At 37.5% G+C, this 14,517-nt stretch overlaps 1 protein-coding gene across 1 annotated transcript in view; it reads left to right on the top strand.

Moving 5' to 3' along the window:
- CEP170 (centrosomal protein 170kDa) overlaps nucleotides 1-14,517 on the top strand; it is an 88,994-nt gene that overhangs the window by 3,392 nt on the left and 71,085 nt on the right. Inside the window, exons 2-3 of the mRNA XM_015559919.1 lie at nucleotides 1,484-1,573; nucleotides 9,269-9,359. Coding sequence (XP_015415405.1) covers nucleotides 1,484-1,573; nucleotides 9,269-9,359 — 181 coding nt within the window. The remainder of the gene's footprint in view (nucleotides 1-1,483; nucleotides 1,574-9,268; nucleotides 9,360-14,517) is intronic.

Below are 14,517 nucleotides of genomic sequence, written 5' to 3'. Positions count from 1 at the left end.
CCCAGAGACTCCTTCAATAGTCTGGGTGTGTGTTTGTTTTCCCATTTGTAATCCCTTATTATGTATATACTAGGGGGCTGGTGCACGAATTCATGCACAGTGGGGGGGGTCCCTCAGCTTGGCCAGTGCTCCAGGCTGATCAGGGCTGTCTCGCCCAGTCTCAATTGGGGCCTATTGGGGCTGGCCGGTCGGGGAGGGGTCTGATAAAGTAGTTTTCCTTGAGGGCATGTCATTGGTAAGAACAGAATGCTCTGGATGTGTTTCGACCTCGTTATTTTTCCCCTCACCCCTCCTCGAGCAGGCAAAGATTCTCCTATCTTCACCGTGATATCCTTGTTGGAGGTAAAACTAGTGAAAAAGTGATGTCCCCTCCAGGCTATGCCCCTAGCTGTTTTCATCTCTAGGTCACACTAAAGCCTGTAGCAATTAATCGTGCTACCTTCAGGTTTTCTACTCTTTGCTGCCTGAAGTAATGGGTTCTGCTTCCAGTAGCCTGCGACTCTCTGTATTTGCCTGTCTTAGGTTGGCAGTTGGTCTTATGATCTCAATTCTCTGATGAAAATAAGATGCGATTTTGATTTTCAGTTTGGTCAGCTTTTTTCTTATGAGGATGTGCAGTGACTTCCAAGCTCTTTGTACATTGGACTAGAGACATGGAAGTCACATCTCCTCCCCATTTTGGATACTTCTTTTGCATCTAGTATATCAAGATTCACTTAGTAACCCTGTGATAAGTGGTTATTGAGTTCCGATTTAGGGGTTCTCAGACCATTTCTTTCAGTGAGTATATGGTATTTGTTTTCTTTCAGTAAAAGTTTCCACAGGCTTATAGTTTATCTTTCAGGTGCTTCCATCTGCAAACAGCTCTGGAGGGGGAGGGAAGAACTTTAAAGAGACTTAAAGACAATTTTTAAAAATCAGTTTGTCATTGGAATTCTTTTCTGTGACTTTCTCCTTTCAGAGTTCATTTATGAATTCCAGGTTTAGAATCCATGTTTGAAGTTAGGATAATTTTATTCAGTAACATCCGCATTCTGTCCCTTTTCTCTAAATCTTTGGACTCCTTGTACAATTTATGTTGTAGTTTTCAGTATTAAAAGAAGAAAATGCTATAGGGTAGTTTATTTTTACAATATACGCAAAGCATAAAACTATAATGCACATGATTTCCATATTATAATTTTAAATTATAAAATAAATCATACATTCAAGAAAGTCAGCTGACTTGAATTCTGTCAAAAGTAGAATGTGTGAATTTGGTAGAAAAGAATGTCTTAAAATTATGGCTGCTTTCCTCTTCTGGGAGTGCTGCCAAATTTGCATTTCATAGTGACACAATAAAATATCATTTAATCCACTTTTGCTATGATATTTCCCTATTTTTACTAATCTATTACTATAGAGTATCTAGTAAAAAAATCTTTGTGCTTGTTGTTTATTCTGGCATTTTCTTATATTTATTAACTTTGAACTATGCCTTCAGTCTCGTAGTGTGGACAAGCAGCACGCTGTCATCAATTACGATGCCTCCGCGGATGAACATCTGGTCAAAGACCTGGGCAGCCTAAACGGGGTAAGTGACGAGTTTATTTTTGGTCTTTTTGATTATCAGTTTAAGGTGGTAAGAAGATAAATCAGATTCCATTTCCTATTTGTATTGTATTGTATTTCCTTTAGTTTGCATTTTACTTTTATTTTTTTAAATATATCTTTATTGATTTCAGAGAGGAAGAGATAGAAACATCAGTACTGAGAGAGAATCGTCAATCCGTTGCCTCCTGCAGGCTTATTTTTGGTCTTTTTGATTATCAGTTTAAGGTGGTAAGAAGATAAATCAGATTCCATTTCCTATTTGTATTGTATTGTATTTCCTTTAGTTTGCATTTTACTTTTATTTTTTTAAATATATCTTTATTGATTTCAGAGAGGAAGAGATAGAAACATCAGTACTGAGAGAGAATCGTCAATCGGTTGCCTCCTGCAAGCCCCCTACTGGGAAGTGAGCCCACAACCCTGACCTAGATTCGAACTGTGACCTCCTGGTTCATAGGTCGAAGCTCAACCACTGAGCCATACTGGCTGGGTACATTTTACTTTTGAATGCTTACTAAGCATTTGGGGACCATACAATAGAATATAAAACTAGCCTATTTCCCAAGAAACGGTATAAAAGCAGTAAACACAAGGATTCAGAAAGTTGTTGGTTATTATCTGTCATTTTTAAGAAAATCTTTGGAGAGATGAGATGAAAGTTTGACCTCACTGAATGGCTTGAATTTATTTGTGGGAAACCAATCGAAAGCCATGGCAGTAAGAATGCAGAAAAGCATTCTTGGGAGACAGAGAAGTATGGGTTAACTTTAGAAAAGAAAGGTGGAAATGTGGTTTGGTGCTAGATGGTGGTAAACTTAGGACCTTCTATACCAGAGCAGAGAGAAATGAAACATATCCATTTACCTGAATGAATATGATCTGAACACCAGTGTTCATTGTGGCTTTGATTTCTACTTTGAAGATATTTTGTGTTACTGCAGTGATTTTTCCCCCTAAATCTTCATTTGATCTTTTTACATTGGCAGAATAGAAATAGCCACAGAATAAGAAAAAGCTGAAGTATTGAATAGTTTATCCTGCTTTTTTTCTCCATTTTCTTATGGGCTCTGCTAACATAAGGAAATATAATATTCTTCATATCTGTGCTATTGAATATCTTAAAAGAATGCAACAGAAAGTAAATGTATCCCAACTGCTTCTAACTGCTACTGCTTTTCAAAACATACATAAACTTATATGCAAAAACATACGCAGAAAATTGGCAAATATGGTAAAACATGTTTTCTTGTTCTGAATTGGCCTGCTATGGAAGGACTTCGGTGTTTATTCTTTGAGATAATTTTTTGTAAGTATATTTTTATTGATTTCAGAGATGAAGGGAGGGGGAGAGAGAGATAGAAACATCAATGATGAGAGAGAGAATCATTGATCAACTACTCCTGCATGCCCCCTACTGGGGATCGAGCCTACAACCCGGGCATGTGCCCTTGACCAAAATCGACCCCAGGACCTGCACTCCGCAGGCCGATGCTGTAGCCACTGAACCAAACCAGTTAGGGCTGAGATAATCTTTTTGTCAGCGTGTCTTCCTGTAGGTTTTACTCAAGCCTTTTTTTGTTTCTTGTGGCACATAGGACTAAGCGTACATTCTTCAGGTTTGAACTGAAATATCTCATATTTGGCATTGCCCACATTTCCAAAGTCAGGCTCCATCACACATTCCCTTGCCATACCTCCAAACAGCAGCTCCTACTATCCAAATAATGTGTTAGAGTTTCTTCAGCCTAGTACATCTCCCATCTGCCTTGTCATTTATAAGATTTGTACTTGTTTTTAATAGTAAAACTCATTCTGGCCAGCATGGCTCAGTAGTTGAGCAGTTACAGTTCGATTCCCCATCAGGGCACATGCCCAGGTTGTGGGCTCGATCCCCAGTAGGTGGCACGCAGGAGGTAGATGATCAATAATTCTCTCTCATCATTGATGTTTCTATCTCTCTCTCCCTTTCCCTTCCTCTCTGAAATCAATAAAAATACATATTTTTTTAAAAAAAAAGCAAACCCCAAATTCCACTTTTTCATGAAGGAAGCAAAGACACAGGTATTTAGGAATATTAACTTCTGGTGTTAACATGTTGAATGGATTGAAGTAGAAAGAGATACGCAGACCAGGTAGAAGCTGTTTTAACATGAGGCATATCAGGAAGCAAGCGGTTCTGGTTCCCAGCTCCTGGCTGCAGAATTCCATTCCTGTCTTCCTTCTCTGCACCTGTAAACCTTGGTGTGTATCTCTCTTTGGGGTGCTTGATTCTGCACCTCATGTTCAGTCTGCTGTTCACTCTCGCTGTGCTGCACTCTGAGCTCCTGAACATTCGTGTGTCCTTTGCTTTTATAAATATTCTGCAGAGCCCAGCTCAGGGCTCTGCACGGTGCATGAACCCACTAAGTCTTCTTTTAATGGAATTGAGTTAATTTTCTATATGAAGGCCTTTAAGACTTGAATTTAGTTCTGTATGTAGAATATTTTTATAATGTCACATTCTGTGTATAAGTCTAGAAAGTTTCATATGGACCACAGTGTTGTTCTAAGGTGTCATTACATTATTATCTAGGAAATTAATAAGTGTGAATTACATCATAGTGAAATTGATGAGACTATGACCAAATATAAAAATTATTTGCTGTTGATTATAAAATCAGGTGAAATATTAACTTCTAAGTTTCTCTAGGCTGATCTTTCTTATGATTTGATTACAGTGAAAAATTTTATGAAATACAATAACTCACAGAGAGCAGTGTCTGCATGTTGAACTTGAAAACAGGACCTGGGTTTAAATCTCAGTCTGTAATTTACCAGTGGTCTAACCTGGGACTGAACTTCAGTTTCCTCATATCTATTCATATTAGTTCCCAAAGTTGTATGGAAATGGAATGAGTTAACATTTATGAATTTGAAGACTCAATGCAAAATTTAGTTATCTTGCTCCAGTTGTAAACCAATGAAACAGGAATTCATTCCCTCCTTTAGTATTGAGAGGATTAAATGTGGCCTGTATGTGGGCATGTGCCTGTTACAGAACTCAGAGCATCCCACGAATAACAAAGGTACGGTCACCCTAGTGACAGTGAGGAACTACACCAGAACTGCCTTTGGTAGCCAAAGTCTGTGAACTACCAACTGGCACCCATTTTATTCATAAGAGAATGTGTAGACTGTTGTTCAGCCTACTTACTCTTTTTTTTTTTTATAACTTTACTTTTTGGTTCTCTGATTGAGTGATATTTTTTCCACCCTGTCTTCTAGTTCACTGATCTGATCCATGGCTTCCCCTAATCTGCTGTGTATTCCTTCCAATGTGTTCTTTATTAGTGCTCTGTCAATCTTTATTTCCGACTGCTCTTTTTTCATAGTTACTCTGTCTTTTCTCATGCTGTTCAGCATCCTCGCCATCATTACTCTGAACTCTGTTTCAGATAAATTTCTTATCTACATTTCATTTGTCTCTTCTTCTGGAGAATTCTCTTATTCTTTCATTTGAGGGTTGTTTTTTTGTCTCCTTATTTTGACTGCCTGTTTGGGTTTGTGACTATGTATTCCAGCCTACTTACTCTTAACATTCATACAATTCTAGAAATGTGAGCATTAGGTTAAAAGTAGTCATTTCAGAAGTAAGGGGATACATGTAGGGGTTATGAGCCCCACTCGAAACCATACAAGTGCTGTAACCTTAGAGGTTACTTAATTCTTCTGTTCCTCAGCTTTTTAAAATAGAAATAGTAAACTAGCAGTGTTCTCAGATTGTTGTGAAGCGCTAAATAAGTTAATAATTTTAACCACTTTTAATAGTCGGCATTCATAAGTGTTGCTATGGTAAGAAAAACAGTTAGGACAAATTAAGCACCCTATAGTCCACATACTTTTCTAAAATACACTGTTGTATTTTTTAAAAGCATTTACCAACTAAACTCAAGCTTTAAATCACTCTACCTGTGACCACTTTCACTTCTTCTCTCTTTAATTTTACCCTAAGCCCAGCCAGTGTGGCTCAGTGGTTGACTGTAAGACATTTTTAAAATTTAAAATATATATAATACATGATGGCTATAAGATTTTATACTCTCAATTATGTAATTTAGTTGCATGAAGATTAAATAGGTATTTATTTAGGTCGGTTTGCTTCTGTGAGGTTCGTGGTTTGCATGGGGAGTTTGGGAGCTGGCCTGGCTTGGGCACCCAGCTTCCTTGATGTGGAGAGAACCTGAGATTGTAGTTCAGACCTGAATTTGAAGTCCACAGCCCCCCTTCTGAACTCGGAGCTCTCCATGTTGCCCCACTCTCTGTGCCTCATTGTCCTCCTCTGTCCTGCCTACAGGTAGAGGTCTGATCAAATGGCGCATAACCAAGTCTCTTTTTCCTCCATGCTTATTGGTGAACATGCTTTAGCATTGCTTTAATGAAATGATTTTTTGATGTGTTGCTCTTTGAAATTGTTTCTCCTCCTCTTATAGTTTTAGATCTTCAGGAGACTATTTCCCCCCCCCCAGGCGTTTCCACTTTGTTTTGTAAGCTGGAATTTTGTGTCTGGCTCTTATGTCCTAAGCATCTTTAGACCTTAGGGAATATTTCTGTCATAAATGCCAGCATGATACAGTTATGTTTGTTGATCTCTGAAAGGACCCAGTCCATGTGTTAAACACACAACAGGTACTTAATATCTAAGAGAGTTGAGCAGTCTTAAGCTTTACAATGGATCTTATAGCCCCGTGGGCGTGGCTATAAGACATGTCAACCTGTGAACCAGAAGGTCACAGTTCAATTCCGGGTCAGGTCATGTGCCCTGGTTGTGGGCTCTGTCCCCAGTGTGGGGCATGCAGGAGGCAGCTGATCAATGATTCTCTGTCATCATTGATGTTTCTGTTTTTCTCTTCCTCTCCCTTCCTCTCTGAAATCAATAAAAATATTTTAAAAAATGGATCTTATAGGTCATCTTAGGCATTTTGAGTAAATATGGTGTTTTAGGTTTAGACATTTTAAAAATAAAATTGGCCTAAAACTGTGGCATTCCACTTACACAGTGCACCTGATTGTGTATCTCCTGTTTACTACACACCCGTGAATTAACCTTTTCTTTTATTCTTCTCTTTTCCTATCATTTTTCTCAGCTTTTTTATTTTGCAGTTATATGTAGAATATTTTGACTTATATATAGAATATTCAAGATAAAAGTTTTAAAACATTCTAAAATACTCATTTTGGGAATGAACCTGAAATTAGAGTGTTAAATGCCTGATGCCTTTGGTTTTTCTTTGTATGAATTTTCTTTTTGTGAAGCATGTTGGGAGCATACAATTTAGGATTACTCATAAACCTACCACACTTAGGTGTGCTCTGAGTTGTAGAAGAATTCCACTTCCTCCAAATTATCAGTGTTTGAAATACAGAGCGCAACTTCTTTTTTTTAATTTGTCTTTATTGTTGAAAGTATTACAGGTGTCCCCTTTTATTCCCCATTGACCCCTCCACCCCACACCTGCCCCTCCCCGGCCTTCACCACCCTATTGTCTGTGTCCATGGGCTATGCATATAGGCAGTAAGTTCCCAGGTTTTTCTCTCCTCACCCCTGCCTTCCCTCTGAGATTCATCAGTCCATTCCATGCTTCTATGTCTCTAGATCTATCTTGTTCATTAGATTTCACATATGAGTGAGATCATGTGATACTTACCTTTCTCTGACTGGCTTGTTTCGCTTAGCATAATGCTCTCCAGTTCCCTCCATTCTGTGGCAAAGGGTAAGGAAAGATTGCAACATGAATTTTGACTGGATTTTTTTCTTCTCTTTGATGCTTGTGATATAACCTTTATATAGAGATCTTCCTTGAGTATTTGTCCACTTAAAAATAAATCAAATAAGCTTTGGAACAAAAGCATCAGAAAAGGAGAGAATCCAGTCAAAAACTTTTGAAAAAAATACATACTAGTTTAGGTTAGGTTTTTGTTGAAAAATATTGCATGACTGTTATAAAATGGCTAACTGGATGAAAAATACTCTGTGTATTTTTTGTCCTTGAAGCACTCTTGTCTCTTCTGTGTGAGAGAGAGTCTTACGTTAGAGAAAACTCATCTGGGATTCTCCTCATCTGAAGACTCGTGGTCTGATAGTTTGCTTACATTATTATCAGTTTTATCATTGTTGTTACAGTCTAAAGTACTGCTGTCTCTTTGAATTTGTCTTATAATTGTGAAATAGTTTCCTGCTTTCTCCTTTATGGGCATTAAATGAACAATTCTGATTCTCAGTTGATAGCTAAACAAAACAAACAAACAAAAAAAGGACAAAGATTCTGTCCAGATGTCTTTTATATTTTTTTTGAAAGATGTTGCAATATTTTTTTTAAATATTTTTTTAAATTTTTTCAGAGAAGAAGGGAGAGAGAAATAGAAACATCAATGATGAGAGAGAATCATTGATTGGCTGCCTCGTGGATCAAGCCCGCAACCCAGGCATGTGCGCTGACCAGGAATCGAACCGTGGCCTCCTGGTTCATAGGTCGATGCTCAACCACAGAGCCACGCTGGCTGGGCAAGATGTTGCAATATTTTGAGCAACTCAGTAAGAAAACTGAGGGTTGGTGCAATAAATCATGACTTACTTCATGATTGCATCATCCTGCTATCCCTTTCACTACCACACCACTCGCCATATGTGGCTTTGGAGAACTTAAAATGTGAATAGTCTGAAGTACACAAACAAGAATGTAAAATATCTTATGAATTTTTATATTCATTATTTGTTGAAATGGTACTATTTTGAACATATGGATCAAATTAAAAGGCCTGGGAGGAGTGGGTGTGGGGTGGAAGGGATCAATGGGAAAAAAGGGGGGCATCTGTAATACTTTCAACAATAAAGATAAATTTTTAAAAAGAACAGAAAAAAAGTATTTATTAAAGTTAATTTTACTTCTTTCTTTTTACTTCATTAATGTGCCTACTAGGAAATTTAGCAGTACATCTGTGGCTTGCAATCTATTTCTGTTGGATAGTGTTTATGTTAGGTAATTCCATTATTCTCTTTTCTTGTTTTGGTCACTTTCTGCATAGTTAGAAAAATTGATGCGTAATGGTGAAATAATTACAGGCTAGTAAAATAGTAGAATGTTTTATGATATAGGAAAAATATATCACTAAGATCTCATATGTATATTAGATTCATAAAAGGGTCCAAAGGACTCATCGCAACTATAAAAGAGAATGAGTTTTATTTCGTTTTCTTAAAAAGTAAATTTTCTTCTTGTTCTTTCAAAAAAGTCTAAGAATAAAAGTAATGAAATAACAATCCTTGGAAATAATTAGAATTTTCCAAAAAAAAACAACTAACTGAGTCTAGTACATTCTGATGACGTGGAGAGTTAAGGACCCTTTATAACTTACCGGCTTCAGGTTAGGAGTTTTTCTTGGCTGTTTTAGGTGTTAGATTTGTCTTGGCAGCCTGGTGGGCGTAGGCAGTGACCTGCTTTTCTCTGTGTTACTAGTCATGAGATAAAGGGCTTAGTATGGAATATTTTACCAGCGTATGAGATGCAAGACACATTTTATGATACACAAACTGTATTAGCCACCTTGTGTTATGTATGAGTTTTGAGTATTTGCTTTTCTGAAATGCAGTAATTAATGCTTCAGTATGTATCCTAACATCTCGTTTTTTTCCTTGTAGACATTTGTGAATGATGTGAGGATTCCAGAACAGACTTATATCACCTTGAAACTTGAAGATAAGCTGAGATTTGGATATGATATCCTTACCTGATTTTGTGCATTTATTAAATTCATTCAAAAATCTCTACTCTGGTGTACATTAACATTTCTTGAGACATAAAAATTCTCAGTACAGGCATGCTAGAAGTCTCTGTGCCTTCCCATACTGAAATACCTGTTTAAAAATAATATATATATTTTTTTGTTGCTATGCCTGCTCCTAAAAATAATTCTGGAAAATTTGATGGACCCCTCTATTTTTAACATTGGTCTCCCTGCAGTGCTATTACATATGTAGTTTGGATATCAAAGAATGTAACTGGGGAGAGGACAGGGGGATGTTTAATATTAGCCCAGCCTGGAGACCTTTTTTTTTTTGTTGGATGATAATGTCACAGATCAGCCTCCGGGAGGAATGTACAAATTTAACCCTGCCTTGTCTTCCATTCCTACTTTTACTGCATTTTATTTCATCTCTTTGCCTAGTTAATTCAAAATTGTTAATATACTGTGTCTTCTAAGACCCTCACTCCCTGATTAAGTACATTATGCACTTAATGTGTATTTTATTTTACTTATTTTTTATTTTTTAAATATTTGTATTGACTCAGAGAGAAAGGGAAGAGAGATAGAAACATCAATGATGACAGAGAATCATTGATCAGCTGCCTCCTGCACGCCCCCTACTGGCGATCGAGCCCATTACCCAGGCATGTACCCTAACCGGAATTGAACTGGGACCTCCTGGTTCATAGGTCGACACTCATCCACTGAGCCACACTGGCTGGGCCACTTAGTGTATATTTTAAAATCTTTTGTTTAAAAATAGGATTCTAAGAACTGAACAAGGACATGATTATCCTACTGCCTACACTAGGGCAAAGAATCACCAGTAAAGAAAAAGGATATGATTGGTTGAAGAAGAAAAACATGTCCATGTATTCAAAGCAGTAAGCTTTGTAAAAAGGACTTACTGATATTCCACATTATGCTGAATATTATTCTTGAGTGTTGATTTTTTTCAATTACTTCCTGTACCTGGAATTTGATATTGAGGAATATATTCAACATATTAGCTACTTGGATGGATTTTTATCACTTGCAGAGAAAATGTAGTCTCAGATAAGTAGAATTGATACTTAGATAAAGTAAATGCATTAACACTTTAAAATCGTTCTTAGAGCATAACTAATTCTTATTTTATATTTAACTTAAACCTGATGAAAAACTAGTTTTGTAGCACATCACATAACCTTTATACTTGTAGAGCCTAAGGAATATGTGAAAAGTGAAACCATTCAACCTTAACACTTTTGAGTTGTATATTTTAAGTCCTTTTGAAAATATGTATCCCATAAAATGATTAAGAATTGGCATTAAAACCTTTATTCATGGGTCATTTTCCACCAGCGTGATAGGCTTCATCAAAAAATAAATGCCAGTGGACATTGTATTTAAGTACCTCCTGACCCATTTGGCACCACCTATTTCAAGACATGAGAAAATAGGAAGTGTGGGTGGTGACCATGACTTGTCTATACTTGGAACAGTTTGCTTGGCGGTCTAGATGGTGACTGCTAAAATAATCTAGAGGGGATAAACATAATTACAAATTCACTCTTTTTTCAGAGACGTGAAGATTTTTCCTGATTAATGTGGTTAATATCAATAAAAAAAAAGCAAGAACACACTTCAAATTTTAATTTATTTTAACTTTTTAAATTATATATATTCTTTATTGATTTCAGAGAGGGAGAGAGAGATAGAACCATCAATGATGAGAAAGAGTCATTGATCGGCTGCCTCTTGCTCGCAACCCCCCTGGGGATCAAGCCGGCAACCCAGGCATGTACCCTGGACTGGAATTGAACCCGGGACCCTCCAGTCTGCAGGCTGATGCTCTATCCACTGAGCTAAACCAGGTGGGGCCACTTTTCAAATTTTAAAAAATCAAGGGTATTTTCAAAGCTCAAAAGAACTAAATTTAAGGAATTCAGATAAGCTATTTGATAAAAGAATGAAGCCTAGAAGAATAGAAGAAAAGTTAAAATCGGTTGTTTAAACACTGTTCCTATAGAGCAGGGTGTTCTGCAAGTTGAACAAGGTATTCATCTGCTAAGGTAAAATGCATATTTTTCCAAAGATATAGACAAAATTAATAGATTAAAATTTTTTTCTTGAATGGTTTTCCGACATAACTTTTTTATTTGTTTTTCTGTTTGTTTACTTTTTAAATATGTTTTTAGTGATTTTAGAGAGAGAGAACGGCAGGATAGATAGAAACATTGATTGGTTGCTTCCTGCACGTCCCCCTACTGGGGATCAAGCCCGCAACCCAGACATGTGCCCTGACCAGGAATTGAACCAGTGACCTCTTGGTTCGTGGATTGATGCTCAACCACTGAGCGACACTGGCTAGGCTGCCATAACTAAAATCTGTTGGGTATCTCTTAGGATCTAGTACACTGTGGACCCTAATATAGCATAATTGTATATTTCTTTTTTTTTTTAATATATTTTATTGATTTTTTACAGAGAGGAAGGGAGAGAGACAGAGAGTCAGAAACATCAATGAGAGAGAAACACCAATCAGTTGCCTCCTGCACATCTCCTACTGGGGATGTGCCCGCAACCCAGGTACATGCCCTTGACTGGAATCGAACCTGGGACCCTTCAGTCCGCAGGCCGATGCTCTATCCACTGAGCCAAACTGGTTTCAGCATAATTGTATATTTCATGATCACATATCAAATAGGGAATTTTCCCAATAAGAAGATTCAAAAGAAAAAGGTTTTGACTAACTTTAAGGAGAATTTTTAAGAGTAGCCTTATATGTGTATTTTTAAATCATAAAAATATATAAATTTAGAAAAAAGTACTTTATTCCCATTCTTTCATTGTTTAAAATAACTGTATTCAAACATTCTCATTTATCAGTGTCTTCAACACCATGTGAGGGACATATTTTAGTAATATAGCACAGTTTTTAAGAGAATATTAATACCCATCTCAGTTGTTTGCGAATACAACACTTTCTGAAACACTGGAAATCTTGTCTCAAGTAACAGAATCTCATTATGTAATATTTGGGAAATTTTTTAAAACTTCCCCCATTTCTTCTGTGATTGGTATTTCCCCAGTGAAACAGAAATATCGATGAGAGAGAGACATCGATCAGCTGCCTCCTGCACATCTCCTACTGGGGATGTGCCCGCAACCCAGGTACATGCCCTTTACCGGAATCGAACCTGGGACCTTTCAGTCCGCAGGCTGACGCTCTATCCACTGAGCCAAACCGGTTTCGGCAAGTATTTTAACTTTTAAATTCCTTTTTGAAAGATGTGCTCACAATTTAATCTGCCCCTGGTGTTTTAAGGCGAGGCCCCTAGGAGTAACTGAAACGATTGAAAATTTTGCTCTCATTCTAGTCTTAATTATCATTAAGTTAAAGGATGGTGTCAGAGGTCACATTACTAGTACATGTAGATGAGTTCCCATAATGCCACTTTTAGATAAACATTTCCTGAATAAATTGAACATAGGAATGATTAGAATTACAATCACATGTAAGGAAATGGGGAATTAACCTATCAATATTAGGATTTTTAAGAAACAATTAAAATTTTTGTAAGTTTATTTTTACAAATTGAGATATAATTGATATATGACTCCATACCAGTGATGGCGAATCTATCACACGCATGTCAGAGGTGACACGGAAACTCATTTTTTTGGTTGATTTTTCTTTGTTAAATGGCATTTAAGTATACAAAATAAATATCAAAAATATAAGTCTTTGTTTTACTATGGTTGCGAATATCAAAAAATTTCTATATGTGACATGGCACCAGAGTTAAGTTAGGGTTTTTCAAAATGCTGACACGCCGAGCTCAAAAGGTTTGCCATCACTGCTCTATACGCTATTGTTTATTTTGTAACTTACTGACATCATAAGTAATTGTACCTTAGTTTGTCATTTTTCTTAAGCAGCAAGAACAGTCACTTAGGTCTCTACCACAAGAAAGATGGTAGCTTTGGAGATAAAATCTGGGGCGAGGGCAGCCTCAGAATGTCATAGTCATACCAGAGTCCTCAGGAAACTCAGGAACTAAACAAGAGGATTCCTGAGTTCTGTGGTAGGCCAACACGCAGGAATCTTTTTGGTAGGTGCAGTCCAAGACCTGTCTCAAGTTCTCCCTGATCTTAGAAAGAGTCTCAGCCTAAAGGTGATACTCCAGGCTAGCCTCAGGGAATAGCCTTCAACCTCACCACCACCACCACCCCCGACTCCCGCCCCGCCCCAGGAGCTACCCAGAAGCACCAGAAAACCCTCACAGCTGGCTAAAATCATTGGTGTTTCCCATTGAAAAAAATAGACATGACCCTGGCCTGTGTGGCTCAGTTGGTTGAGCGTCATCAGGTGCACCGCAAGGTTACCTGTTCAATTCCTTGTCAGGGCACATACCCAGGTTGTGGGATCGATCCCCAGTTGGGGTACGTACAGGAGGCAACCAGTTGATGTTTCACCCTCGCATCAATGTTTCCCTCTCCTTCTCCCTTTCTCTCTCTCTCTTAAATCAATAAAAATAAAAAATAGAAGTAGCTTTCAACTTGTAAAAGATGCTCTGTTTTCCATTGTAAATGTAAGAATGCTCTGAATCTTCTCCAGCTGTTAATGAGTTTCTTGGGAGTAAAGCAAAACTACTTGACTTTTTATTTTTCATTAAATGTTCTTAGTTATGAAATACACACTTGCATCTATACCAGCAAAATATGTACCAGCATGTGTTCATAACAAAAAAGGGAAAATCTTAATATTTCACAGCTACAGGGAGCAGTGTTAAGTGAGAGAGAAGCCCCAGGCTGGGATCAGGTGAGTAGAGTATTGTCCTTGGGGTCTGCCCCTCCAATCTCAAGTTCCTTCACGATGGAATAGGAAGCCGGGTAATGGAAATGAAGAGTAGATTCCCCAAAGCTCTTTACAACTCAAAACATTCTGAGTTTTTATTATTTGAATAAGTAGAAATATAGGTTAAATACCCTTACAAGTGTACGGCTCCTAATGCATGGGAAGCCTTTATTTTCCCCCAAGTAGTCATGGTGATTGTAGCTTTCTACTTGAAGTCATGGGTGCTGTGAATTGGTATCGCACATGGTATAAAAGTCCTTTCATTACAGGATTAAGTAATGGTGGGAAATGTTACCTCC

Source organism: Myotis davidii, unplaced genomic scaffold (genome assembly GCF_000327345.1).
Source record: "Myotis davidii unplaced genomic scaffold, ASM32734v1 scaffold754, whole genome shotgun sequence".
Classification (NCBI taxonomy): Eukaryota; Metazoa; Chordata; class Mammalia; order Chiroptera; family Vespertilionidae; genus Myotis; species Myotis davidii.
The sequence above is the reverse complement of the archived record's forward strand: the minus strand, read 5'-3'. Positions and strand labels throughout refer to the sequence as shown.